The sequence below is a fragment of the Gekko japonicus genome, unplaced genomic scaffold (assembly GCF_001447785.1).
Source record: "Gekko japonicus isolate JY-2015 unplaced genomic scaffold, Gekko_japonicus_V1.1 scaffold18, whole genome shotgun sequence".
NCBI lineage: Eukaryota > Metazoa > Chordata > Lepidosauria > Squamata > Gekkonidae > Gekko > Gekko japonicus.
Window position 1 is genome coordinate 624,304 of NW_015170275.1, and position 27,515 is coordinate 651,818.

Genomic DNA, 27,515 nt, shown 5'->3' on the forward strand with positions numbered 1-27,515 from the left:
CCCCTATTTGTTTGCCCTAGCTACTATTCCACCCAAAAGTTTGAGTTCGTGCGACTTTCAGACGCCATTTTAAAAAAAGCAACTCACCCTTGAATTCCTTTTGCTCCACCCCTGAACTTAATTGGCACAGCTTAAAGGGGACATCTCTCTCTTTTGCCACTCCACTTCATTACCAGCAGGGAAAGAAATCAGCTTACAGTTTCTAGTCTTCTTCGCCAAACGGTATTTTAACTTAAATTTTTTTAAAAAAACAGATATGGAGAGTCTTCTGTGGTTTCCTAGTCTTCACTAATCTTCAATGTGAAACTTCCTGCTTCAGAGCAATACCCAGTTTGTGTGCAGACTGCCATCCCCGCCGTCTCTCAGTTCGAGCTCCTTGCCCAGAGACCCCCTTAAGGGGTACTCAGCAAGATAAAGGAAAGTCATAAGGAAAGTCGGGAGTTTCAGTGAGTGTTCAGCGGTGTCCCGAGGAGCGTTCTCGCTGAAACCTGCTGTTGTCAAGACCGGAAGTGATGCTCTCTGTGTTTCAGAATTTCAAATGTGTCCACAGTCTTAAAAAGATGGGGGACCTCTGACCTAGCTACAGAATTACCTGCCTGAACTTGCTGTCAGCTATTAGCAATATATTATATTGTAATAGCTACCTGTGGCCACATCTGTGGATAGCTAAATCTGCAGATTGGGGCCACGTAGAGGCTAAACAGATTTTTCAGCAAATGGGCACTCCACAGGTTTGCTGAGAAATCTAAAAAATATTTTAATTTACACAGGGGAGTTAAATCCACCAAAAAGTAAAGTAGTGTTCTCTGTGCTTGCCTTCTATCCTTCATACCTGTGTGGTGGAGCCTGGGAGCTGCAGCAGGGCATCCAGGAGCTGCTCCAGGCTCTGCCATAGTGGTAGCAGAGGGAAAAATAAAGTAAGCTCACAAAAAAAAACACTGTTCTATGACTTTAACACATTTGGTTATACTATTTATAATATTTATAATGCAGATTTCTTATGTCACACAACAATCATCCTTATGTAAAGTACAATCAATAGTGATGTGAGTACAACACAAAATCTTGATGCAAATATTCTTGACACTGTTCTGGCCATGTTCCTGGAATGTTTTTTTCTTCAAGAAGTCTTGATAGAGCTATGAAGTGGAAAAGCACACTAAAAAGTCTTCATTTTTCAGTCTCCTAAATAGCATTTATCACTCCTTCATTCAAAAACGTGTGAATCCAAGGAATACAAGAGATAAAGAGGGCCACAGCCAAGGGAATGGACTTGGCAGAATCAGCAGGGAAAGAAGACCATGTTGAGCTTCACTTAGTTTGGCACTGTGAAGAGACATGAACGGTGTAGTTTTTTAGCCTCCGGCTCACACATTTTTGTCTTAGCTCAGGAAGGATGGCTCCAGATCAAACTAATTTATGCAGTAACCAAATCACCCACTCACAACTTTAATGCCAATAGCTCACAAAGTAATTTTTTTTCTCACAAGACTCTACAGCTTAGACGGAGCATTGCTCTTGAGTGGCAGTTGATGAGCCAATGGCTGACGAAGCACACAGCACAGCCAATGGGAGAGCCAGAAAGTGCCAATACAAGAAATGTGAAAACTGGATCACAGCATATGTATATATATATGATTGCTGTGATCCAGTTTTTGCATTTCTTATGTCTCCTACTGTTTTTATTGCAGTGTTCTCTAACTTTGTAATCCAATCTTATTAGAGTGCTTATTGTATGTCTTATGCTGTTGCTATTGCATCTGGCTTCCATGGCTGCATAGTTGCTCAATACCAAGAGGACAGATTCTCAGCACTAAGAACAATCACAAGCCACAGGTTAATAAATAAATGTGCAACAAGGGTGGCACCAAAATGGACTGAGATTCACAAACTCTTCAACTAAAATTCAGAATATTGGAGAGAATGTAAAGTTACCTCAAAAATGGTTAGATAACAATTTCCTTTAAAATGCAATTAAATAAAATGTTTGGTCCATGGGAAGAAATGGCATCGTACCATGTAGCTTCCTGTTCCTGCACTAGAACCAGAACTGATGAATGAGAAGTATGAAGTATTTAGACCCCAGAACATTGGGGGGGGGGGCTGCTAAAGAAATTGCTTTTTATTTCCTACAGCTAAAATAGTGTTTTAGGAAATTTTTAATAAAAGGAATACTGTCATGATAAACAGTAGATGGAGCTATAGGAATATAAATGTTCTCTTGTATAATTATTTTGTTGTGCCAGAGGAAAGGAAAGGTTTATTGGCTACTTACAGTAGCCCAGACCAATTTACTTCAAAGGGACATTAGTGAAAATGGGCAGTTAATTACCCCTAAGACTAAAAGGAGATTAGCTTGTATATGGTAATATGTTGCAAGTTACTTCCTCTCTGTGTTTTACTGTAAAATACAGCCCATTACCACTCTGGCATGAATTTAAGGCACCTAATGGCTGTAACATGAAAACCATTTTGCAAATTGCTTTTTGTCATACTAGTCCATCAAAATGGAGCCTTGTGGAGAAATATAACCATTTGGCTAAATGTCAAAGCACTTTATGAGGAATGCAGACCTGGCTCTTATTTACACACTGAGGTCATTTTACAAAGGTGATGGAAAATAATAAGAACAAACATGATTGCTTTTCAGTCATGAATTCAAAAGTACCTCTCCAGTAAATCAGAATCTGACCCTGAGGAACAAAGATAAATTTACAGACTCAGAATCAGCAAATACACAGCAGGGCCAACACCATCCAGTGCACTGAAAGTCACAAGTCACTTATTTTAATGGGAAATTTTGCCAGTTCCCCCTCTCCACATTAATCCCCAGTTCATGAATGTCTCCTGTCCCTCAGGAGTAAAATTTCAGGGGATTCGGTACGCTACAGTAGAAGAATGTGGGATGAGAATCCTGAGAGCCAGGGTGGTGTGGTGGTTAAGAGCAGTGCACTCTAACCTGGAGAACCAGGTTTGATTCCCCACTCCTCCACATGAAGCTGCTGGGTGACACTGGTCCAGTCTCAGCCCCACTTACCTCAGGTGTCTGCTGTGGGGAGAGGAAGGAAGAGGTGATTGTAACCCGCTTTGAGACTCCTTAGGGTAGAGAAAAGTGGGGTATAAAACCCAACTCTTCTTCTGTTCTGTGGATTTAATTTCACCCTCAGTATTTTGGGTCTAACCCAGAACCAAGCTATCATCATGATATTTCATTCACCCCGATCTTCCTGAGGGAGAAACTAGAGCTAGATATTTTTGTTTCTCATTGTAAAAAAGCTGTCTGGATGGTACAGAAGGTATGCCCTGCGAATAACCCATGTAAAAATACCCCACAGGTTCCTTGATTAATGTAGGGACACAGTCTGTGCTAATTAGATAAATAATTAGATCTTCTTTGGATCTGGGTTACCCAAAGCTAACACTGAATTTTAGCAGATTTCCTCCATTAATGAGAAAGGCTACCCATATTAGGATGTATTTGGAGATACGGTTAGCATAATACATGGTAAAACAAAGAGGAGAAGTAATACAGATTCTGTGCTGCACCCTTTTAAATATACCAGTCATGCATCATTGGCTACAAATCATATCCTTTCCTCTTTCAGCTCAAAACAGTTTTGATTCTTCAATTTAAGTCCTTTATTGGTGTTCTCAGTGAATACTAATGCAAGAGACTGACATGTAAAATGGATGACAGGGCATCATTTGTAGATCCCATCTGTCTTGCCTAATGTTCTAAGTGGAGAGTGCTTTGTAATGAGCCCAGAAGAATGTATACCATTATTGCCTTCCTGAAGTTAACAAAGATTGATAGTTAACCGTGTGATTTGCATGCATTAATCCAAGCAAGCCTTGTAGGGACCTCAACAAAACTCATGTTTGAAGTCAAAGTTCTAGACAAATAAAGCATCATTTATTTAAACTGAATCATTTTTCAATTATACTAATGCTGGCTATAGGAAAATATTAAATCCTAAACACTGGAAAGCTTGTGACTTTCAGTAAATTATTTAAATTAACATTTCCACTCAGATTCATATGCACCTCTGGGCAGAGCTGAGTAGCTTGGTTTGTGCCGCTGAAAGGGAAAGCTGCATTAGGAATGAAGTTCACAAGAGGCTCATGGCTTTAGAAAAGAAACAGAAATTCTTTATAGTAGAACAGCTCCATACTAAGATGGGAAAGTCAGAGAAAGAATTCTAGCTAGCTATCAAAACCAGGATGGAAAAAGATTGCTGAGAGCATGTCCTGCCCTCATGATGGAAGGAGGGAGCAGGAGGAATTGGTGGTGATTCGCTGGAAGGAAAATCCCCTAAGGCCCCGGTCACATGGGCCAGATAACGCGGGAGGGGGATGTGTGACTGTTCGCCCTGGAGCAAAATAAAGCACGGTAGCCCAATCAAACGGTCCCCCGAGGCTTCGCACGGTGATGCTGGACCATGGCAAAGAAGCAACGCGGCAAGTGTTTCGTGTTTGTGTGCATGTGCAGTTCAGCATAGCAGAACTGCTGTCAGTTACGTGTTTGTGCACATGTGCTTACGAAAAACATCTTTTTTGTGACGGGACGTGGATGGGCGCCAGATGCCACGGGATACTAGTGCTCCCGCGATCAGACGCCCGCCCCTGCCTCGCGTTTTCTGGATACTAGTGCACTTTCTGAGGTACTTTTTTACTGCACATCTTTGGCGGGACGCCACGGGTTGGCCATGGGTGTGCTACGCTTCCCAGATGTTGTGGTGTGATCGTGCACCGAAAATCTGCCTGACATTCGTGTCTTTAGCGCGGCAACTTCTCCGTGTGAACGGGGCCTAAGAGTAGCATTCTTGATATGCAAAAGGCAGCAACAGAGCAGACAAAGGGAAGGGTACAGGAGCTATATCTAATTGGCCTTGCTAGCTCTGTTGCTCCCCTTTAAAGCACCAGTGTGATTTGTACAATGAAACTGCATGTTCTTCTAACAGCACCTCGGCTCATTCAAATGCCCAAGGAAGAGACTCCGTTGCATTGATTTTAATACTAAAAGAAAGTATGTACCACTGATTTCACTTCAGTCTTTATGCCATACGATAAATACATTTATGGCAAAACCTGTGAAGAGGTACTACCATGGTGATTTATCTACTGAAATAGCTGAACTAGTAAAAAAAAAAAAACTTTTGAAATTGATGCATTTCGAGCCACAGATCCACCTAGAGAGAGTACTGGTTGTAAATTACCCGAAGAATCTTATATTCTAGTAGTGAAGTCAGGAGATCTTTAGATACTTAAATCCAGTGACTAGAGCAGTCAACAGGCAAGACAGATCTTTCTACCAACCTGAAAAGGGCTCTAAATTTGCAGAAAAATGTGAAATCTAAAAAAACCCTCACTGGGCAGCTTTAAAAAAATCCAAAAATGATAAAAGAAGTGCATGTAGCTTTAAAGCAATGGATTCCCTCAGTGGCTGTTGCTAGGCAATCACAGTTTTCCGGGCTTCAGTCCATAAGTAAAAATGTAGGGGGAGGGGGCAGGGCCCTTTCTAGTCCTATTTTTACCTTTGAGGGAGAAATCATTGGGGCTAGGCCTGTCTAGGGTTGCCAGCTCCAGGTTGGAAAATTCCTGGAGATTCTGGAGTAGAGTCTGAGGTGGGCAGGATTTGAAGAGGGGAGAGGCCTCAGTCAAATATAATGTTATAGAAAGCACCCTCCAAAGCATACATTTTCTCCAGGGGCTTGGTTCAGAATTAGATATACGATGATAATGATACAAAACACTCACAGAAATGGTGCCAACTTGATCATCAAAAAGCAAGGCTGGGTCAGTGTTCCCTCTAAGGTGAGTTAGTGTGAGCTAGCTCACAGTTTTTTAGTCTCTGGCTCACACATTTCTGTCTTAGCTCAGGAAGGATGGCTCCAGAGCAAACTAATTGATGCCGTAGCCAAATCGCTTGCTCACAACTTGAATGCCAGTTGCTCACAAAGAAGAATCTTTGCTCATAAGACTCCACAGCTTAGAGGGCATTGGGCTGGGTCCAGGATCACTCCCCAAATTTCCTCTTGTTTAGATAAAGAGAATATGGCAGATAAGTGAAAATCTGATCATATAATCAGGGACACTATAACTTGATAAAACCAAGCAAACGATCTTAGTTTCAAATCCCTTCATATTATTTCAAATACAATACTATTCAGTGCAGTCACTTCACCCATTCAGATGTTGTCATCAGGGGCACAGCAATCAAGGAATTTATGTACATGTGTGAAGCTACCCGCAGAGGCACAGAGACAGAAGAGCCTTTTGAATGCAAGGCTTGCACAATTTGTTTTTCCACAAAGCAATGAATGCTAGAAACTTGCTTCTCTCTTTTTTTAAAAAAAACAAATGAGAGAATAAATCCAGCCGTGCCAAATAAGATGTTTCTTCGTGGAGCTTCATGTTTATGGAAGGGGTGAACACTAAAAACCTTACTGTAGTTTCTCTGAGATTAAGATTTTATGTCAAGTGACATATGGCAATATACATTTATTAATAACCCAATGCATTTATTTTCCTATATACATTTTAAATATGGAACATTATCAGACAGTAGTTCTACAATAAATCTAAATAATAAAAATGGACAGTAGATCAACTAATTCAGTGCTGAACATATGATGGATACAAGCGATGGAAGTTTGCTCTAAAGCAGGGGTTCCTAACATGATGCATGAGGGCACCGTGGTGCCCACAAACACCTTTCCCGGGGCCCACCAAGTGTTTTTAGGAAGTGGGCAGGGCTTTTGTCCAGCAGGACTTCCATTTGGCTGTGCAGACTTTTAAAAACATTGCTTTGGCAGCAGTTGCCCCCACAGCACCAAGGATCTTCAGCGTGCGACTGAAGGGAAACTGTGTGTATTCAAGAAAATAGTTTTAAATGATATGTTCACTTTAAAAGGCATCCTGTTAAACACAGCTTCTGCCTGAAATGTTGAGGAGTTACTATTAAGAGTTGTGCATACCCTCACTCCCTGATATTTGGTGGTTGGCTTCGCCTCCTGCAGCAGCCATTTTGTGGTTGCACCCACCACCCTGTGGCAGAATTCCAAAGATGCCCACAGGCTCAAAAAGGTTAGGGACCCCTGCTCTAAAGAAATATGCTCAATAACATCGATGTAGAACTATTTTCTTTTGCATTTTCAAAATGCTGGATGTTGACTGTCCTCCGGCAACAAGCATATCAGTTTCTTCCCTGTCAGCTGTGATGGATATAGGTCCTTTTAGTGACCCTTTGCAGAACAAGGATAATCTGTTGCAGCAGACATCTGAAGCCAGATGGTAATGTCCTTGCACACCCATTCATCCTCTTCATAATGAATACCAATTTGATTTTTTTTCACTAGTAATGTCACTCATATCCCATGGCTATTACAGATGAATAACTTGTGGCAGAAGACACCTACTTTGCAAAGCAGAGAGTGCATGTTTTGTGCAAGGGTAATGAAAGCTTGATCAAGGGTTTTCTTTGCTTTGGGACCCATGGTGGCCTCTTCCCCCCCTGAGACAGCGACAGTGCCTTGAACACGCTGGCCTAGCAGTTGGGCACGTTCTGGCCTGGAATGGGCATTTGTCTTCACAACTGTTTAAGACAACAGAAAAGATGACATGGTAAGTAAACAATTCTACATCACAGAATAGGAACTGGAAGTGATCTTCTTTAAAAACATGTAATCCAAACCTGTTGCATCTTCACAGCACCCCTGCCACCTCCCCCATATTAGTACTGGTATGGTTTCCTTGAGCTATTTCAGGTTGGGAAAATGGCATGGTGTGGAAAGCTTTAAACCCCCCCCCCCTTTCATGTGTTGGCCCTGGTCTGAATTAGGACTCCCACACACCTGATTTTTAGAGCGGAAAATAGCTGGGAACTCCATCATGGAATTCCTAACTTCTCAGATGTTTGAACATGAAGTTTCTTCATGTGAAAGTGGCCTCATCAGGGAAAAAAGGATTAATTGTTCTGTGAGAATATCCTGTGATAACATCCTGGGATGTTTCTCATCTTGCCTATTGTATCTTTACTTCAAATGTTGTTTTCCTTTTTTTTTCCTGTGATTTTTTCATGTTCCTTGCTTTGCATTTGTGTTGGTTAGTCCACCATCCAGAAATTAGTAAGCATAGTTGTACAGGAAATGCATGAAAAATTGCACCAGGATGATGAGAAAAAACAATCACTGGGAACAAAGGTGATGCTATTAATCTGAGGTATGCCTGCCCAAGTCCTGCTGGCCTGCAGTATAAATGCTCATTGAGTCGTTCACAAGACCAGGAAACCTTTGAATGTCCAGAATGAGAGGACTAGCAAAAGTTTTCTTGGGGTTAGATAGGGTTGCCAAATCTCCCTTACCTTCTTGGCGGGGGATCCCTGGCCATCTACTCTATGTTTTCCCCTCAAATGGCTGTGACCCCGCCCCAGCGTGTGACGTCACATCCGGGTGACGTGCACGTGGGGGTGGGGTTTCCCCCGGGCCCCGATTCTGCGGGCGCGGAAATCAGGGCTCGAAAGTGGGGGGAAATCTGCCCCCCGGGGGCATTTGGCAGCCCTAGGGTTAGAAGAAACGGTTGTGTGAGACTACCTGTCCTAAACTAGGGTTGCCAGCTCTGGGTTGGGAAATTCCTAGAGATTTGGGGGTAGAACCTGGGCAGGGACTTCTGTGGGGTATAAGGCCATAGAATCCACCGTCCAAAGCAGCCATTTCTCCCAGGGGAAATGATCTCTGTGGTCTGCAGATCAGCTGTAATTCTGAGAGATCTCCAGGCCCCACCACTATGTTGGCAAGCATTATCTTAACACTAGACCCATCACAGTTGGCAAAGCAAGCTAGGTAGAAAGAGTGGGAATCCCAAAATGATGCAAACTAATCTTTAGTAGCAAACCCTGAGTCATTTGGTTCTGCTGTAGAGGAATAATTTTTAAAAAATCAAAACGTTTAGCTGATTGAGTCTATTTTATCCTCACTCAAACCTCATTATTCAGCATGAACCTCAAGGTGGGAGTGGATCCATCAGGTACCCTGGTGGGGGCTGAGCAGGCTGTTTTTTTGAGCTGAAATGCAAGGAAATGCTTACCTGCATGTTTCTGCATTAAATGTCTTATGTTTCTGAAAGCAGCTGTCCTGATTCTCTGTGCACAAATAACAGCTGCAATTCTCTTTGTTCTGAAATAAATTGCCAGTGCACTTCCATTTACAGACGCACTCACAGTTCTCTTCATCAAAGTCCATATTTGGTGCACACATAGCAAGTTCAGCAAGTGGAGGAAGTCCTGGCACAAAAGACACACGGTTTTGTAGTCCAGCGGGAGAGTGATTTATAAAGTCTTTTTGCACTGAAAGCTCTTAAAATGTTGGCAGCTTATCACTTTGCTAAAGATCATAGGAAGGGTGTAACTTGTAGGTTATATCCCGCAGATTTACAAGAAGTCTTCAATTTGACTTATAAAATGGTCAATCTACTCAAGGCCTGGAACTCCCAGAATTTGAATTTTCACCAATTTATCACTAGAACTGGGGAATCCATTGCTTAAAAATAACATAATATTATGATAGTATCCCAACAAAAATAAATGCATAGCCTGTTGTCAACAACGTAGTACACACTTATCAGGAAAGGTAATACTTTATTGAAGAGCTATAGATGCATTAACATAGGCACTGTTAAGAATGACGGCTGCCCATGGGGCATAATAGGATATAGGGTATTCGTATGCACACACCCCACTGCCCTGGCCAATTAGCCACACTCCCCCGCGCGGGAGAAAGGGCTCCGGCCATTTAGCGCTGAAGCTGGGAACCAAACTCTCTCCCACGGTTCCCAAGAAACCCAGACATCAACATCACCATCTGCAGAACTTATAGATAAGTGTTACAGCAGCAAAGAAGCACAGAAGGAATTCACTGGCAATTAGAATACCAGCTCCCCACCCCCATGGCAGCATAGCTGACACCTGTGTGGATTCTGGTGGCCAGATTAGTTAGTATTTTCTGGTTAGTATTTTCTGGGATCCAAAGTGTTATTTTAGGCTTGTCTAAGAGCTCAGGCATACCTACTGAGACTTTGTCTGTTTGTTTACTTTGAACAGCAGATCCCTTCTGGCATTGATACAAACAACATCACATTTTTATTTCAGGTTTCCTCCCTGGATTTCATTTTGTCTCCTCAGTTTTATCCTTGTAACAGCTCTATGAGATAGGGTTAGGCTGAGAGAAAGTCAGGGTCACCCAGTGAACTTTATGGGTTGGATGGAGATTTGAATCTGAGTGACTCAGCCCTGGTCCCACACAGGAACGGACTGGGGAGTGACAATGGCCCTAGAGCAAGCCAGCACTGTGGGGCCCCTCAGCGCAGCAGGGCTGACAAGGGGCATTAGCTAAGGAGCCCACCCACTGCACCATCCCCCAAACTGGAAGCAGTGCTGGAGGAGACAGCTGGCGAGCCACTGCTGATAAGGAGTATGGGCCAAGTGACCCTTTGAGGCTCAGGCAGAATTGCTGGGGCTTGGCTCTGCTTGGTTCTGGCCACCAGTGGCTCCATACAGCAGTGGCCCACTGCCAAACTTTCCTGTAAGTTAAATGGGCAGTTCGCTCTGGTCCAACACCCTCTTTAACCACTACACTACATTTGCTCTTGAATTTATTTTGAATATTATCTCACAAACGTTTTTGAAAACTCTTGTCAGTTTAAAAGTGTGTTTGCTATTTAGGACAGAGAGCTGTTTTTCAAGAAACTAGTCACCTTGAACATGCGGAACTAGATCTTGGTTATCATTTGTCTCAATTGAACCTGAAGAAAGACATCCAATGACATCGAAGAGCACCCTTAAGATTGGTCTCAGGCATTTAAGGTTTTAAAGCACATTGAAACGTGCCCAGAAACAGACTGAAAGCAAGTGAAGATCTTCAAGCACTTGATAAATGTCCTCATTGTAATGAATTCCTGTTGGCCACCTAATGACTATATTCTGAATCAGCTGAAATTGCCACAGATGGCAGACCAATGGATAACGTATTATAGTAACCAAGCATGGACATTACTGAAACATAGATAGCTGTGGCAAGTTTGTCCAAAAGTGGCCACAGTTAGTACACCAATCCATGTGGTAGACAGCTCTCCAAGCTACGAGTATCACCAGTGAATCCATGAACAATGCAGGATCTAATATTACTCCCGAGCTGCAAATCTGATATTTCAGAGAAGTGCAACCCTGCATCAGCTGAATGCCAGCCTCAAATTTATTATACTCAGCTTATCTCATGACCAAGCTCCTATTCAGAACATCCACTGCCTTAGGGGGAAGTGCCGTCAAGTCACAGCCAACTTATGGCGACCCTGTAAGGTTTACAAGGCGAGAGACAAACTGGGGTGGTTTTCCCATTGCCTACCTCTGCAGAGCAACTCAACTTCCTTGGTGGTCTCCCGTCCGAGCAGAGGTCATTTCGGGGGGGAACGTGGGGGATCGTAGTTCCCCCGGGGTGAGGGAACATGACGAAGCCCCGCCCCCTGCTTTCGGCCACCCCGCTTCCGGCCCTCATTGAGCCAGGAGGAGGCAGGAGAAGAGGGAGGGTAAGTTGCTTCCTCCCTGCCTCTCCCCACCCCTGTCTGCCTGGGGCCAGGGAGGGCCTTCGCGGGGCTTCCTTGCACCAGGGTGTGTGGCCTTATGACACACTTCCGGTGATGTCAGGGGGTGTGGCATATGCTAATGTTATGCTAATGAGTTCCCCTAGCTCTTTTTCTACGAAATGACCCCTGCGTCCCAGTACTAACCAGGGCTGACCCTGCCTAGCTTCTGAGATGTGATGAGATTGGACTAGCCTGGGCCATCCAGATCAAAGCTTCACTGCCTTACTGAGATTAAATGAAAAGAAGAAACATCAGTGGGTATTATCCACTTATTGAAGATAACTGACTTGGATAAGCCAGGCTAGCCCGATCCTGTCCGATCTCGGAAGCGAAGCAAAGTTGGCCTTGGCTAGTATTTGGAAGGGTGACCTCCAAGGAATACCAGGGTAATGATGCAGAGGCAGGAAATGGAAAACCACCTCTGAAACATCTCTTGCCTTAAAAACAAGTCTAGCTTGCCACTTAGTGGTGCATAATGCTAAAAGAGCTTGAACGTCTGGCTGCCAGACAGTCTTAGGATCTCCTGGGTATTCTACATACAATGCCATACAATAATTAATTAATTGAAAATACTTCCCCCACAATCTCTAGATGTCCTTTTCCAGCAGGAGAAAATGGAGCCCTGTGGAACGCCATAGCATAAATGCCATACCACAGTCCTTCAGCACAGAGTGCCTGAAATGCACCTGCCATAGTGTGGCTGTGGGAGCACAGTTCTTCCAAGTCCTGATCCCACTATGTAATAAATTCATGGTCAATTTTACTCAGAGTTGCTATGGTGTGCATGAAAACCAACAAGATTGCACTTCCCGGGTCTATCTCCTAGCATTGATCATGTACCAATGTGAGCAAGGCAGTTTCAATCCCAAAACTGGATCTGAAGCCAGAATGAATTGTGTCTATATAATCCATACCAGAAAGGTCCATGGCTGCACCACCTGCTTGAATCCACAGGGATACTAACAACTGCCTAACAGAAATATCATTAGACCGGGTCCTGGAAAAAAATTTTTAGCCAGCGGTCTCAAGATGCCTACTTCAGGAGGGCATCTGTCAAAAAGACATTAGTAGTGGAGACAGATGGTTGCTGCATGTTTTTACTACCCATTTGGCAGATCTATTATTTTGCTGCAGAATAGAAAATTACTGAGAAAGGGAAAAATCCCTTTCTATGTCCACCCCTTCCAGTTTTATGACATTCTCATATGAGCTGGTCCAAATTTCCATTTGCAATATAAATAATAAAGTGACTATATAAATGAGTAAGAATAAACACTTGCACATTTATCCAGGTCAAAAGGATTTAGACTTAAGGTAGTTGCCATGGAGCTGGTTTATTTTCTCCAGAACAAAATGTAATAGACTTCATCTCTTCTCTGACCCAGATAAATAATAGGAAGTAGCTTTTATAATTTTACTTTCTTGGTCTGGCGCCAAACCTTTCCATTAAAATATATATTAAAAAGCAAATATGTGTCACTGAATCAACACTGTACATTGGTAGACTCTGGAAGCTGCACAGAATCTGGAAACTCTGTCTGACGTTTCAGATTCAAGGTCTGCAAGAAGAAAAGAAGTATACCATTCTTCCCATTTTCCTGGGATTTTTTGGAGGATGGGTCTAATAAGGCCTTTAAAGTTCTTATTCAGACTATGTAGCCAGCTTTCCTCTTTATGCCTCCTGTATTTTATATGATAGGCATAAATTATACAAGCACAGCTTTTTCCAGCAGGTAGAAGTTGTGGAGGAAACTTCACCCAGAAATTTCTACTTGTCTTAACACTGAAACAAAAGCCTCTCATCTTAAAGATTCTAAGTCACTATGAAAACCTTAAGAAACTCTCAGTTGCTTAAAACATATGAGGGAGTGAAGTGGGCGAGGTCATCAGAGGAGCACATTGTGGGAGAGGAGGAAAAGAAAAGCGTTGCCATACACTGCTTCCTTCAAAGGAAGGAATAATTGACAGCAGTATATGGGATCCATATGTCTAGTTTGTCCCAAAGACTGTTTCTCTCAGCAGCCTTGTGCAAGATATAATTAATGATAATAAAATGAGTAACTACATTGGAAAAAATTGTTAGGGCAAGATAATCTATTGATCTAGACTTTAATTGTATGTTTTCACAGTTGGTGCTAAAATCACCTTGGTTGTTACCAGGGGTCATTTCCTGCAGGAGCGCACAGGAGTGGAGCTCCGGCAGTAAAGAGCCCAGGGGGCGGGCACATGCAACAAGCCCCACCCCCTGCTCCCAGCAGCCCTCAGGCAGAGCAAGAAGCAGCCAGGAAGTTGCAGAGCCCCCCCCCGGCCCCCCGGTCCAAAACAGTCCAGTGGCACCTTTAAGACCAAGTTTTATTCAGGCACAAGCTCTCCCTCCTCTGCGGGGACAGATCTGCACGCCCCCCCCCCATAGCTAGCAATCCAAAACAGTCCAGTGGAGCCTGAGCGGTGGGTGTTGCTTTCTGACACACATCCGGTGATGTCAGGGGGTGTGGCATATGCAAATAAGTTATGCTAATGAGTTATGCTAATGAGCTCCGGGACCTCTTTTTCTACGAAATGACCCCTGGACAGTTGGAAACACTATGTGAAGAAAACCATACATAAATGTAAAATATAGGGTTAAATTATATATGAACTTCAAGCGCACAAATATTTTCCCAGATCTCTTTCTCTTTAACTAAAATGACTGTGGGAAACTACAGTCTGGGGTATTTATTTATTTATTTGATTTGTATCTCGCCCTCCCAAAGGCTCAGGGCGGCTAAAGGGTAAAGGGGAGGCAGAGCAGGGCTGCTGAGAACCATCATGGGTCACTTGATAAATAATTATTCTGGTTCCCCTCTTAACACCAAACATCCTAGAAAACAAATGACATTATTTGGCAGCTAGGGTGACCAGGACCCCAATGATTTTGTCCCCATAGTTATGCCCTCCATTAGCAGAATAAAGTCCTTATCTTTTCCCCTGAAAGCCATTTTTCTTATCAAAACTGTTCCCTCTAAGGTGGTTTTCATCTTATGAGGGTGAAGATAGGATTATTTTCACAGGGCACAAAGCAACTTGAAGGGTGAGAAGAATTAACTTCAGGGGGGAAAAGATAAGCATCCCCTCTCCTGCATAAATTTCCACTTCTGATTCTTACAGCTGTCTAGGGTAAAAGCAAACAAAAAGCGAACAAACCCATATTTCAGTTAACACATTCATGACCCAAACTTTCTAATCCTTTACTTCATGGATATAGGTAATGTAATTCTTGTGAAATAAGCCTGTGTGATAGGGAAGAACCACTGGGTGGGTGGGGGGGAGGAGTCTAAAAGGTTACATGCAATAGTTTTGCTGCACTTCACAAGATTTAGGCTGTTCAGTTGTTAGCAATAGAGTATGTTTACCTTCTCTTCTGCTAGGATGATCCTCATTTTGAACACATTCACATTTATTGATGTCCCATATCCAGCCATTGTGACACAGTTTTTTTAAATGAGAACAACTAGGAGGAAACAAAATGCAGATTTTAAGAAAATCTTAAGAAAGTAAATCAGATATAAATAAGGTAACAAACAAGAGCCAACTGATTCAGCCAGCCAGTAAGATGCAGTGGTTAGAGCATCAGACTAGGATCTGTGAGAACCAGGTTTGAATCTCCACTCTGCCGTGGAAGCTTGCTGGGTGACCTTGGGCCAGTCACAAACTCTCAGCCTAACTTACCTCACAGGGTTGTTGTGAGGATACAATGGATGAGAGGAGAGTTATGTAAGTCACCTTAGGTCTCATTGGGGAGAAAGGGGGGTATAAATGAAGTGAACAATTAAAAGAAATAAAAATGTTGGCTAATTAAAGGAAGCGAACTGATGGTCAGTTCTGTGAATCGGTTCAGAGTTTGTTGACAGACTTCTATATTTAGATGCAACATAAAACATGTCTAATGTTAAAATCATTCAACAAAAAGCCTCATTATCTTCAAAGGAATAATTCAGGAAATCACATTTGCGAAGGAATTAAGCTAGGACCACAAATGACATTCTTTCTGCCTGCTGTTTCTTAATTTGCCACAGCTGTCTACGTCAAATGAGGGTTTTTTTTCTTTTGCAAATATTTAAGATGCCATAGTAATTAAAAACGGCTGCAAAAAGAGACTGTCCTTATATAATGTAACATATTTTACATTGTCTAAGTAATCTTAACACATTTATCTGTTTCAAAAATACATACTACATCACACAATATTAAGGATGCAGTAGTCTTCACATAATGCATGGATAATCCTAGAAAAGTGTCATGGTTAATTTTTCTTTTTAAGAAATAGGGACATAAACGCAGGGAGAGAAAGAGGGGGAAGAGACTATCTTTCTTACCGATCCTCCTCTGAATACGGGACAGATCTTCTTATGATGGAATATGGTTGATGCTGACCATTTGATATACACTTACAATCTGTGTGGTTTGCAATTTTTACTTGAATTGGGTCAGGCACATTTGTTAAAGGTACTGAAATTTCAAAAAGCTAGAAAGTTGAAACACAGTATTAATTTCTATTACTAATTCAGTTATTAGTCCACCCACTCCTCAAAACATACATCTTTCAACTTTGGATAAGGCAAATTGAGACCTGTGTCTCTTATTAAGTGGTTATGAGTGCTTTTAGAAAAACTACTGGAGACAAGCCATGGAGGAAGGCCTTCTACCAGCAGGTGTTCCTGCCCTTCACTGCTCCAAGTGGTGGTTTTAAAACTGCTAAGTCACTCCCAGGTTTTAAAACTATTTTAATAGTTTTAAAACTATTTTAAAACTGCTAAGTCACTTCCAGGGGAAACTTGAGCATAACAGAGGGTAGTTCTAGGAATCACTGGAAACCCTTTGGTTTTCCATAGAATTTCCAGGAATTCCTAGAGCTACCCTACAACAGTTCCAGGTTCTCCCCATAAGGGATGCAGTGGCAAACTGCACATCATGGCCCCCCATTGTCCAACCCCTGAACCACCCATCAGTTGCGAGGTAATAAAGACTTGAGCCGCAGCAATCAACCACAGCTGCCTGCTGTGCCTCTTTCACGTGTTCTTAACATACAGTAAACACACAGTAAACATACAGTTTACTATTAGGGATGGGCACAAACTGAACCACAAAGCAAAATTCATCATGAATTCTACTCTGTTAGTGGTTTGCAAAACTGAAGTTCGTGATGGGTCTACCATCATGAACTTTCACTTTAGCCAGAGAGCCAGTTTGGTGTAGTGGTTAAGTGCGCAGACTCTAATCTGGGAGAACCGGGTTTGATTCCCCACTCCTCCACTTGCACCTGGCTGGATGACCTTGGGCAAGCCATAACTCTGGCACAGCTGTTCTTGAAAAAGAGCAGTTTCTGTTAGAGTTCTCTCAGCCCCACCTACCTCACAGGATGTCTGTTGTGGGGAGGGGAAGGGGAAGGAGTTTGTAAGCCGCTCTGAGACACCTTTGGGTAGTGAAGGGCGGGGTATAAATCCAATCTCTTCTCTTCTTCTTCTTCTTTAAAGCCATTTGTGGCAATTTGTGGTGGTTCGTGGATAGAGCAGAAAGCTCTGAGTCCCTTTAAACTCCTGCTTTCTGTTCCGCACAAAAACTTTCTGTAAACCCCATTTAAAGAGACTGCACAAGTGAACCTCCCAGATTGGTTAGGTTTGTGATCTGTATCGTGGTTTGGCTACAAACTCACAAACTGCATTTTTCCGGTTTGTGCCCATCCCTATTTACTGTTTAGTGCTGCAAACACTAGGATACAAGCCAGAGTAGGACTGTCAACATGGAAAGGATCTCATGATGTTTCAAGTTATCATAAACGTAACTGCCAATTACTGCCCAAATCAGTGCACATTTCATTCATATGTTTATGGCCTTGAAGTGGTATTCCATCAGCTTCATACTATCGGGCTTTTTCAGATATTCTCTTCTCTCTGATAAAACCATAGCATTTCCAAAGATTCCTAGCTACACTATGTCACTTCCAAGTTTCCCCAGAAATGACCTAGCACTGCACAGGATGTTGTGGTCAATGTTCCCTCTAAATTGTAACAGAGGAAGCCCCGCTCAGCAGCAGTCTGGAGCCACACACTGCCCATTGCCCAGTTTAAGATTACCACAGTTATATTCTGCTCAGGATGTAAACTGCTACACTCAGTGGGGGGGGGGGGGAATAGAGGGAATACTGGTTGTGGCCCCCATGTTCTCAACCCCCGAACCTCCCACCAGTTGCCAGGCAACTTTATGCAATAGAGACTTAAGCTTCTGGGAAATTGCAGTCAGCCAAAACTATCTGGTGTGCCTCTCCCACATGTTCTTAACAAGTTAAAGACATATGTCTGCCCTTTATAGTTTACTATGTTTAATGCTACAAACACTCATGTGAATATGGCTGATAAGCCATGGCCACCTTGTGTTGTCTTGAGCAAGTCCCTATCTCCTAGCTTCTATTACCCAGTTGTAACAGTAATAATTCTCCACAGAAGGTGTTTGTGAGCAAAAGTGTTATAGAAATGCAAAATCAGTGAAATAATAAAACGTATAACAATCGTGTATTCTAAGTTATTTATCAAATTCAAATCCCCCTTGAGGCATGGCATGCTTCTTTGAGCCTCATGTTTCCTTTCAGTCAAAGTGCTACAATCATAGAAGAATTGGGAAAGGTCTGAGTACCATTTTGGAAACATAAGATGTACTGGTGTTCATGCAGCTCAGGCTCTCTTCATTGCAGCAGCCGCCACATCTGTAGACGTTCACACAAGGAGGCTTGAAGAATTTGTTGGTGGTGGTTCCCAGCTCCTTTGCAACTTCTACGCAGGTCTCCCTTGGCACACACTGAGTTCTCTGCCACTCCTCATCTATAACTGGAGAATACACAGTGGTTCTAAAAGTGGATTCACACAACTGGATTCACACTTTCATTAGCATCCCACTGAGCCTGCTACAATTGTATTCGAAAAGACATTGCACCAACACAAGCCTTGCCATTTATAATATAAACAATACTGTTTTAAGATTTGCAAATTAATCTCTACAGCTAATACAGTAATGCAGTTTTCCTCCTTAACCTTTTTGTATCTTACAGTGAAGCCTGTGGAACCCAAACAGAACCAAAACTGTGTAAGAAATTCCCTTGTCAGTATTGCCAGCCCATATGCAGGTACAGGATCTCTGTAGGAATTACCTCATGAACTGCCAGGTTCACACACTGCCGTCTTTTGTTAAATGAGGCTAGTGTGACAAGTGGTCCAGCTGGGGGTGATCACAAGCCAGGTATAACACTACTGGCCCAGCCTGTCTTCGCAAAAGGCCTGATATGTAGCAGTTGGCAGCTTCAATGGCACCCCTAGGCCCTAGTCACAGGGAAGGCGCTACCATAGCCGATCACTGATCTGTGAACTGGATCGAAGACATTATTCTTTTCACAGTTCTGGGCTCTACATCCTCTAGATGGTTCCCGCCCAGCAATGTCCAAGATAATGAGGTGTTTTATATCAGGACACTCCTCATAAAAATAGGAATTTAAATGTTTGTTTTACAGCTTATTTATTTCAGAGCTGTTGGCAAGTTCTGTGTGTTTGCGTGCTGCTGTTGGCAGATTCTTCAGATAACTACATGGCATGTTTACTCTTTTTTAGTGGAAAAATCCCTATTTAAAGAAAATATCCTTTGGATTCTGATGAGTGAGCCAAAAAAAAAAGCTTTGACCATAAAACCCATAGAACTTTGATCTGGTTCAGAAGCCTTTTGTCAACATAATCCTGTTTTTCTCACTTCAGTGGGTATCTGTCAATATGGGGCACTGCCCATACTATAATGTGCAGATATAGGATGGGCATCAGATTCTTGAAATTCAAATTCCTTCTCAGAATGAGTTTCACATATGTCTGACTCTCAGCAGAAATATGAACTCACTACTCCACCCTGCACCAGACCTTTTTCATTATTTTTTTGTAAAAATAAATCTCAGTGCTCTTATTCTTTGTGTGTATATTTTTGCATTTGTATGCATGTGTGTGCCCATGCCTGGAAGTCATGGTGACCTCTGGCAACTCCTACTGGGGCATGGAGGATGTTCAGAGAAGTGGCTTGATGGCCTACCTCTGCCTCCCAACCTTGGTATTCTTTAGAGGTCTCCCATCCAAATACTTGCTTAGCTTCTGAGACCTGATGAGACTGGGCTTGCCTGGGCTATCCAGGTCAGGGCTCAGTGTGCTTAATCTTATGAGACTTTCCAGGTCAGTGTTTTAGAGTGCCGTCCTAAACAAGCATTTGACCTCCTAATCCTACTGACTCCAAGGGACTTAGAAGGGTGTGACTCCGCTTGGAATGGCACTGCCAGCCATGCAATAAATGCACAGTTCTTCTTTTTTGCTGGTGATCCGTCAGTGGGATGTCAGATGTTCCCAACAACAAATTTCACTGTTGTGCAGTGCAGACTTACCTGAGCATGGCCCATTTGCTGGTCAGGGGGAAGGGCAAGGCATAAGAAGGATGTCTGGCAGTGTGATGCTGCCTGCAGGGTTGATGGAAGGCAGGATCAGCCGCAGGATAGGCTGGCTGGCCTTTGTCAGCTGGTGCCACCCCGAGGGGTGGGGTAACGCTGCCCACTGTGGCTATTTAAACTTGAGCTGAGGCTATCTCTCTCCCTCAGTTTTCTCAGTGTTTGCAGCATTCAAGAGTCCCTCATGCTCATCAAGCAGCAAGGCAGAGCCAGTTTGGTGTAGCGGTTAAGTGCGCGGACTCTAATCTGGGAGAACCAGATTTGAGTCTCCACTTGCAGCTGCTGGATGATCTGGGGCAAGCCATAGTTCTGGCACAGCTGTTCTTGAAAAAGAGCAGTTTCTGTCAAGAGCTCTCTCAGCCCCACCTACCTCACAGGGTGTCTGTTGTGGGGAGGGGAAGGGAGTTTGTAAGCCGCTCAGAGTCACCTTTGAGTAGTGAAGGGCGGGGTATAAATCCCATCTCCTCCTCTTCACTGGGCTTCAGGTTCTTCAGTCACGAAAAAGAAGAAGAGGAGGAGGAGATTGGATTTATAGCCCGCCCTTCACTACCGAAAGTAGTCTCAGAGCCGCTTACAAACTCCTTTCCCTTCCCCTCCCCACAACAGACACCCTGTGAGGTAGGTGGGGCTGAGAGAACAGCTCTTATCAGAACTACGACTTGCCCAAGGTCATCCAGCCAGGTGCAAGTGGAGGAGTGGGGAATCAAACTTGGTTCTCCCAGATTAGAGTCCAGTGTCCACACACTTAACCACTACACCAGACTGGCTCTCTGTGTGGTGCTCTTTGTGGTGCTCCAGCTGGTAGGCGGCCACATGCCCTGTGCTACAGCTGACCGTGGTGCACCGACTATCTTTTCAAAATACACGGTTGCACTGCTTTGCAGCCACATAGGACTGGTTTAAAGGGCTATGCCAGCTGATTGGCAGCCATGTGTTACAGGTAGTGGTGGATCTTCTGTCGCTTTAATTTGGAGCGACTCGATAGCCTGCCATTTTCTTGGCAGTGTCCTGCAATCTTCTTGTTTGAACTCCAAAGTTCTGCTGGGGTTCTGCCACGTCTGATCATGTAGCATTGAGGCCTTCACCAGAAGAAGGGTGCAGTCTGCAGGGGGGTTCGCCATCTGCAGGGCCCAACGGTACCAGGGTGAAGTGAGCTCCGCAGCTTAGCTCTTTGGTGGTTTTGCTCCAGCCTCAGGCAGGTTGTGCCTGGCCTGAGTGCCTTTTTAGAGGGGGATCACTTCTGCTCTAGCCTGACCTGCTCAGCCTGGGTGTGTGTGTGCAACAACCTCCCCTCTCAATTGTAGTCAGCTGTTCCGGGGGGCTTCTAACTGGGGCTTACCACATGCCAGAATCTGACCCGTGACCCATATTCGGTGAGGAGTGTATAAAAGTGCATGTGCTTACTTTACTGTGGTATTAATTGTTGGTTGATGAAGGGCCTGGGCTGCACTGCTGGCCCCATCCGAAAAAGGCTCCTCTCTCAGAAGTGCTCCTTATGGCACTAGGTCTTGTCCCACCGAACCAGAGATTCTGCTGCGTCCACCAGGACTGATACCCGGGCCCCTGCCAGGGTGCCTTGGCTACAGAGGTGCAAGTTGGAGGGTGAACAGAGTTTCTCAGGTGTTTGGGGTACCCAGAATTCCCAGGGGGCCCCTGTGTTTCACCCTTACAGAGAGTTTGAGGCCCCACCTGGTATCCATCTGCTACGTAAGCTCTGTGACTATGTCCTGATGGATTCTTTGTGGGTATATTTGCACTCCTTAAGCTCAAAGGCAATGCTGGAAAAACAGGCCCTTGCCATGACAAGAAGGGGTCCCCCCAAGGGCAGCAATAACTGTACCTTTCAGAACTGGATGACAGGTTATACACTTCATTGGAGCCTGGTATCATCTGCCTACCCAGAGTGCGGTTGGCATCAGGCCAACCACATGGATAATGTTCTCAAAGCTTGGGTGCTTGCAGGGGATACCCCAGCCATAGACTATGATGAGGCCTTTAGAAATGAGCTCTATCGTTGGGATCTTCTCAGTTACAAAATTTGGTTGCTGATGGTCGGACCTCACCTAAAAACTTGGTCTTACTCTAGCAAAGCTAAAATGGCTTTTCGGCAAGAAACCACCTGGCATGTTTGCTGGGAATATCATATTATATCATATCACATAACGGGCAGATGCCAGAGCATACATTGCAAGTTTGAGCACAACTGCGACACATGTTTCGGTCCTCAACCCAGGCCACCCTGCCCTGGAGGTGGGGGCTCACAGCAGCCCTTCTGGGGATCCTGGCCCTCCAGCAATTCTGGCAGTAAGAAGGCTGGGTGCTGCCGGGACCTCAGCCACTGCCTCTGCCAAGAGGGCTTCAAATGCCTGGGTATGTCCTATCTATTTGATGGCTTTAGCAAAGGGTTTCACATCCCTTTTACCAGGAAAGATTTCAGACCGTGGCCCCACACACAAGACAACAGTCAGACTGCTTCCCAGAGGACCTACGGACACTTGGCAATGTATGGTTATGCAGGGAGTCCTTGGATCTATTGCCCCCTCTACCTGCCAGTCACACAGGTGCACTGTCTTCTCTTTCCTGTCATTTTTTGAATTGCTGGGAGCTGACGGCACTAGGCCAATCCTGGAGGTGCTGGTCCTTCGCTACCTCATGTTTCCTAAGGAGTGGGAGTTCACTCCTAGGACAATGGGCACCCATCTTTTGATCATTTCCATTTACTGTAAAACAATGGGGCACCCCAAACCCAACTGTTTCTTTCTTTCCCGAGATGCCATCAAGGGTTGGAAGAGGTCCTGTCCTTGTATGCCAGATGCTCACAGGCTCATCACTCTACAGCTGCTACGCGGTTTTATGCATCAGCTCCCCCACAAATGTTTTTCTGCCTATAAGACTACTCTCATCTGGGCCACCTTTACTTTGGCCTTTTGGGGGGGCTTTTCGCAGTAATGAGCTCCTGGCAACCTCACGCCAGAACAAAAAGGGTCACATTTTAGCACTGTGTGACATTTCTTTGCAGGGCACAGAGGAATGCACTGGCCAGCCCTCCTTTCGACCATCTCGAGCAGAGCGTTCCAACAAGGTCCTCCAGACGCCATCCTCCTCCAGCTCAGCAAGAACGACCTTCCCGCCCAGAAAGGAGTTGTACAGGCAAGGACAGACACTGATCTTGAGATCCTTCACTCCAGGCTCCCAGGGAAAATGCGACTATGGTTTGGTCTGCTGGAATTTTGGGAATGGTGTGGTGCGATTTCAGTTGATTTAGCCAGAAAGAAGGTCTGCAAACCTGTGTCGAGTCATAGAGACTTTGGGAGGATGTATTCTTTGACACCAGGACATAATGTTTAGGCAAACAGCCCTCTTTGGGGCAGATGGAGGGCACCTTTCGGAATGGGAGATGAAACATCTGGCTCCATAGTATTTGTGATGGGCTTTTGAATTAGTTGCAGGATTAGGACCACTGGCGGGAGTGGAGTGTGGGGCTATCCCACTCTGTGGCAGTTTGGGCATTGGGAACAGATCCTGGGGGGGGGAGGCCGAGCCTGCATATCTCCCCCCCCCAGTGTGGGGACTCCCTTAAGGGGTCTTGGGGGTGAAGCCTATCAGCCACTTTGCCAGTCGAGGGCTGCCAGCTGGCTTCCACCACCAGGTGGCAAGGGGACCATGAAGCTGCTGGCACCAACATGGATCCAGAGGTCTTGCCACCCCTGGTGTCATCCCCCCCTAAGGTGGGCTGGTGGTTATAGGGCAGCAGGCGGGTCGCCTAATGCTGGATCTGTCCCCATGCTAGGCCAATATTCTTTTCAGCTGTATCCAATTTTAAAAAAAGCTGTGGTCATGTTTTCACCAATGTATGTATGTGCCTGTTTGTGCTCCTGCCACTGTACTGCCCTCCCGTCCCCCTGTCCCCCGACCCTGCAATGGTTAGCTGAAGAAATGCCACTGTCCCCTAGCAAACCCAGCAGCTGTGTCTGTGGGTGCTGGGTGGACATCTGTTGAATGATACCTGTGGCTTTTACACTACAGTGGATTTTACACTACCTGTCACATTTTTTTGCCATTTAAAAATACCCCCTTTTTCTTTTAAAACATTATTTGAAGCCTGAAAGCTCCACGCTTGTATCATTCAAGAGCGCCCTGTTGTAAACAAACCAATAAACAAGAGACAAAAGCTCAGCAAATTTGTCTATATGTCAGACCCAGAAATAAACCCCAAGCATCATCTCAGGTATTTATCATTAAAATAAGAAATAGCAGTGTGTTTAATTCCTATGAATGCATGTTGAAGACAAGGAACTCTGAAGTTCATAAACTTTCCACCTGCCTTTGAGTATCTCTATATCATAAAAAGCTGCAGCGAATCTCGTGGAGCGATGCGATGCAGATCTGGAGTCCAGGGTGGCCACGCTCTTGAGTTTTAGACGGCACTTCCACAGCTTCCAGTCCTCAGAGTGGGTAATCCGAAGGAGTTCTTCCAGACTGGCAGCTTTCCTGATCTGCTGCTCTGACCATTCCAGTGCAGAAAGTGATGCTCTCTGGAAAGAAGGGAGGGAGGAAGGAAACAAAGCGGGCAAAAAAGGGTGGAATGGCAGTCGAGTTTATCTAGCTCTCAGGAAAAGAGCATTCAGTCCTGCTGACGGTGCCAATGGGGTATATATCCAGCTACATAATTATTATATCACATTAGCAGTTTTTTTTAAAAAAAGCTTTAACAAAAAGGAATGTTTCTTAGTTGTTAATACTTTCGAAGATTACAATCTTTAAAATGAGTATGCTCACTGGAGGCTCACTTTTGCCAGCCATCAACCCAGCAAGCAGGCTTGCCCACATGGGAAGGATATCATCACATTTCAAGGGATCGTAAAATCTAACTACCCACTACTGCCCAAATCAGTGCACATCTCTTCCATATTTTCCATGGCTCTGAAGTCGTATTTCATCGACATTACAGTGTCAGGCTCTCTCGGATATTCCCCTCTCTCTTTTTACTCACATATAAATGTTCTCAAATTATTTCTAGGATAAATTTGAGCACGGAGGTTGCTTTATGTTGATACATTGTGCTCTCCGAGCTGTTCCCGCAGGGGTCAGCAAATCAGTCTGCAAACCAGACATTATAAGAGAGCCATAATGCTGAATTCTGGATGTTAACTTATTCTGGATGATAACCAAACTATTTTTTTTTTAAAAGATTCCTATCCAGAAGTTATATTGTTTCAGCACCACAAAGAGATGAATGGTCTAGCCCAATATATAGTGCATTCAGAGGTCATTTCGGGGGGAATCGCGGGGGATCGCAGTTCCCCCGGGTGAAGTACGGAGGGCGGGGCACATGACGAAGCCCCCCCGCTTCCGGCCCTCATTCAGCCAGGAGGAGGTAGGAGAAGAGGGAGGGTAAGTTGCTTCCTCCCTGCTGCTCCCCACCCCTGCCTGCCTGGGGCCAGGGAGGGCCTTCGCGGGGCTTCCTTGCACTCCCGCCGGCCTTGCAGGTCCACCACCGGGCCCCTCATGGGGCTCGGCAGTGGAGCTGCAAGGCCGGTGGCGGCGGCCGGGACCATTGGGGGCGGGGTGTGTGGCCTTATGACACACGTCCGGTGATGTCAGGGGGTGTAGCCTTATGACACACTTCCGGTGATGTCGGGGTGTGGCATATGCTAATGAGTTATGCTAATGAGTTCCCCTAGCTCTTTTTCTATGAAACGACCCCTGAGTGCATTCCATTTTTCTGGGCAGAGTGATCCAAGTGCATTCTAGCCATAGCATAAACCACTGTGCTGTGAACTTGCCTTGGGAATAGCGGTCAGCCTTTGCAGCCTGTGCCGGTTCTTTTTGATTCAGAACAAAATGGCCACAATTCTAAGTATCAGAACTGAGCAGGCATGTGACTTTCCTATTTTCTCTCCTCCTCCAAGGAACCCACAGAGTTTACATGTGGGCAGAGCCATCACTTGGGGAAGGAGAGGGAAGTGGAGTGACTTTTGGGGGCTCTGTTCTCTAGATCTCAGGTTCCCCAAAGGAAGCACACAATTACCCGGGTGTTTTGGTCTGTTCAGTGGCTGCCATTGGCAGTGGGCACTACATAGGGGGACCAAATCTCCTGCTATAGAGGGAGATCTCCTTTCTTCTGCCTCTGGCTGCCTGCTGCCCTCTGGTGCGGCAGTGGAGAAAATGGAAGTGCCATTATGAAAGAAACATTGTTGATTGTTTATCCTAATTTATTATATTGTATTATATTGTTCTACTGTGATTACTGGATTGTTGTCACCCGCCCTGAGCCCTGCCATGCAGGGGAGGGTGGGCTAGAAATTTAATAAATAGTGATGTCACTTCAAGTTGCACAAACAGAAGCAACATCACACGTCATTCAGGATGGACAAAAGGAAATACTACCTTATACAGAAAATGATTAAAATATGGAATTTGCTGCCAGAGGATGTAGTGATGGCCACAGGAATAACCAGCTTTAAAAGGGGATTAGACAGATTCGTGGAGAATGTGTCTATCAATGGCTACTAGCCATGGTGACTGAGGGGAACCTCCACATTCAGAGGCACTAAGCCTCTGAATCCCAGAGAGGGGAGGCAACTGGTTGGCCACTGTGTGAGAAAGGATGCTGGCCTAGAGGGACCATTGGTCTGATCCATCAGGGCTCTTCTTATGACATCCTAGTAATCTCCCAAATCCCTCTGATAAAACCATAGAGTTTGGGGGGGAATTTCTGGATTGTCTCAACAATGCATGATATTACTTCTGGAATGCAACCACATCACAGTATTGCATGGCATTGTGCAATGCCCCCCACCAAAGTTCTCTGGGGCTGCCAGTCATTGGTTGGCATCCCTAGACCACCTGATGTGAGCCCTTGAAGTCTGAACTTTGCTTGATGTAAAGCCACAAAGCACAATCACTTGGTCAGTGGAGGTTTGTGTAGGGTTTACTGCCCAGTAGATCAGCAGTTGCCTAGAAACTGAAGTCTCATGATATCTGGAAGTCTCAGAAGATTAGAGGAGAGCACAGAGGCACTTGTTGTGGGCCCTGCATGTGGGTTATTGAATTCTAACCTCACAACCACATTGAGAGGTGGAATAAGCTGAGAGCTGGTGATTGACCCAAGGTGACTCAGATTGGGTGTACAGGGGCAGCAGAATGAGGCAGAGTGCTGAGGTGGTAGAATAGAGCATACCACTTCAGACTACAGGGGAAGATCCACATTGTTCACCGTTTCCCTGGATTGATAATTCACTGAAAATGAAAAAAAATATAGGATATGAAGGACTAGGCTGAACTTTTTTCCACTGATGGATGCAAATTTTTATACAAGGGAACATGAAAAATATTAATCTTTTCAGCCACAGTGGTACTATCTCATAATTATTTCAGC

At 44.6% G+C, this 27,515-nt stretch overlaps 1 protein-coding gene across 1 annotated transcript in view; it reads right to left on the bottom strand.

The window, feature by feature from the left end:
* Window positions 1–6,407: 6,407 nt before the first annotated feature.
* FIGF (c-fos induced growth factor (vascular endothelial growth factor D)) overlaps window positions 6,408–27,515 on the bottom strand; it is a 28,489-nt gene continuing 7,381 nt past the window's right edge. Inside the window, exons 2-7 of the mRNA XM_015417606.1 lie at window positions 24,459–24,669; window positions 18,304–18,494; window positions 15,990–16,138; window positions 15,027–15,124; window positions 9,085–9,280; window positions 6,408–7,594 (exon numbers count right to left, since the gene is read on the bottom strand). Of these exons, the coding sequence (XP_015273092.1) occupies window positions 7,468–7,594; window positions 9,085–9,280; window positions 15,027–15,124; window positions 15,990–16,138; window positions 18,304–18,494; window positions 24,459–24,669 (972 nt within the window). The 3' untranslated portion in view covers window positions 6,408–7,467. The remainder of the gene's footprint in view (window positions 7,595–9,084; window positions 9,281–15,026; window positions 15,125–15,989; window positions 16,139–18,303; window positions 18,495–24,458; window positions 24,670–27,515) is intronic.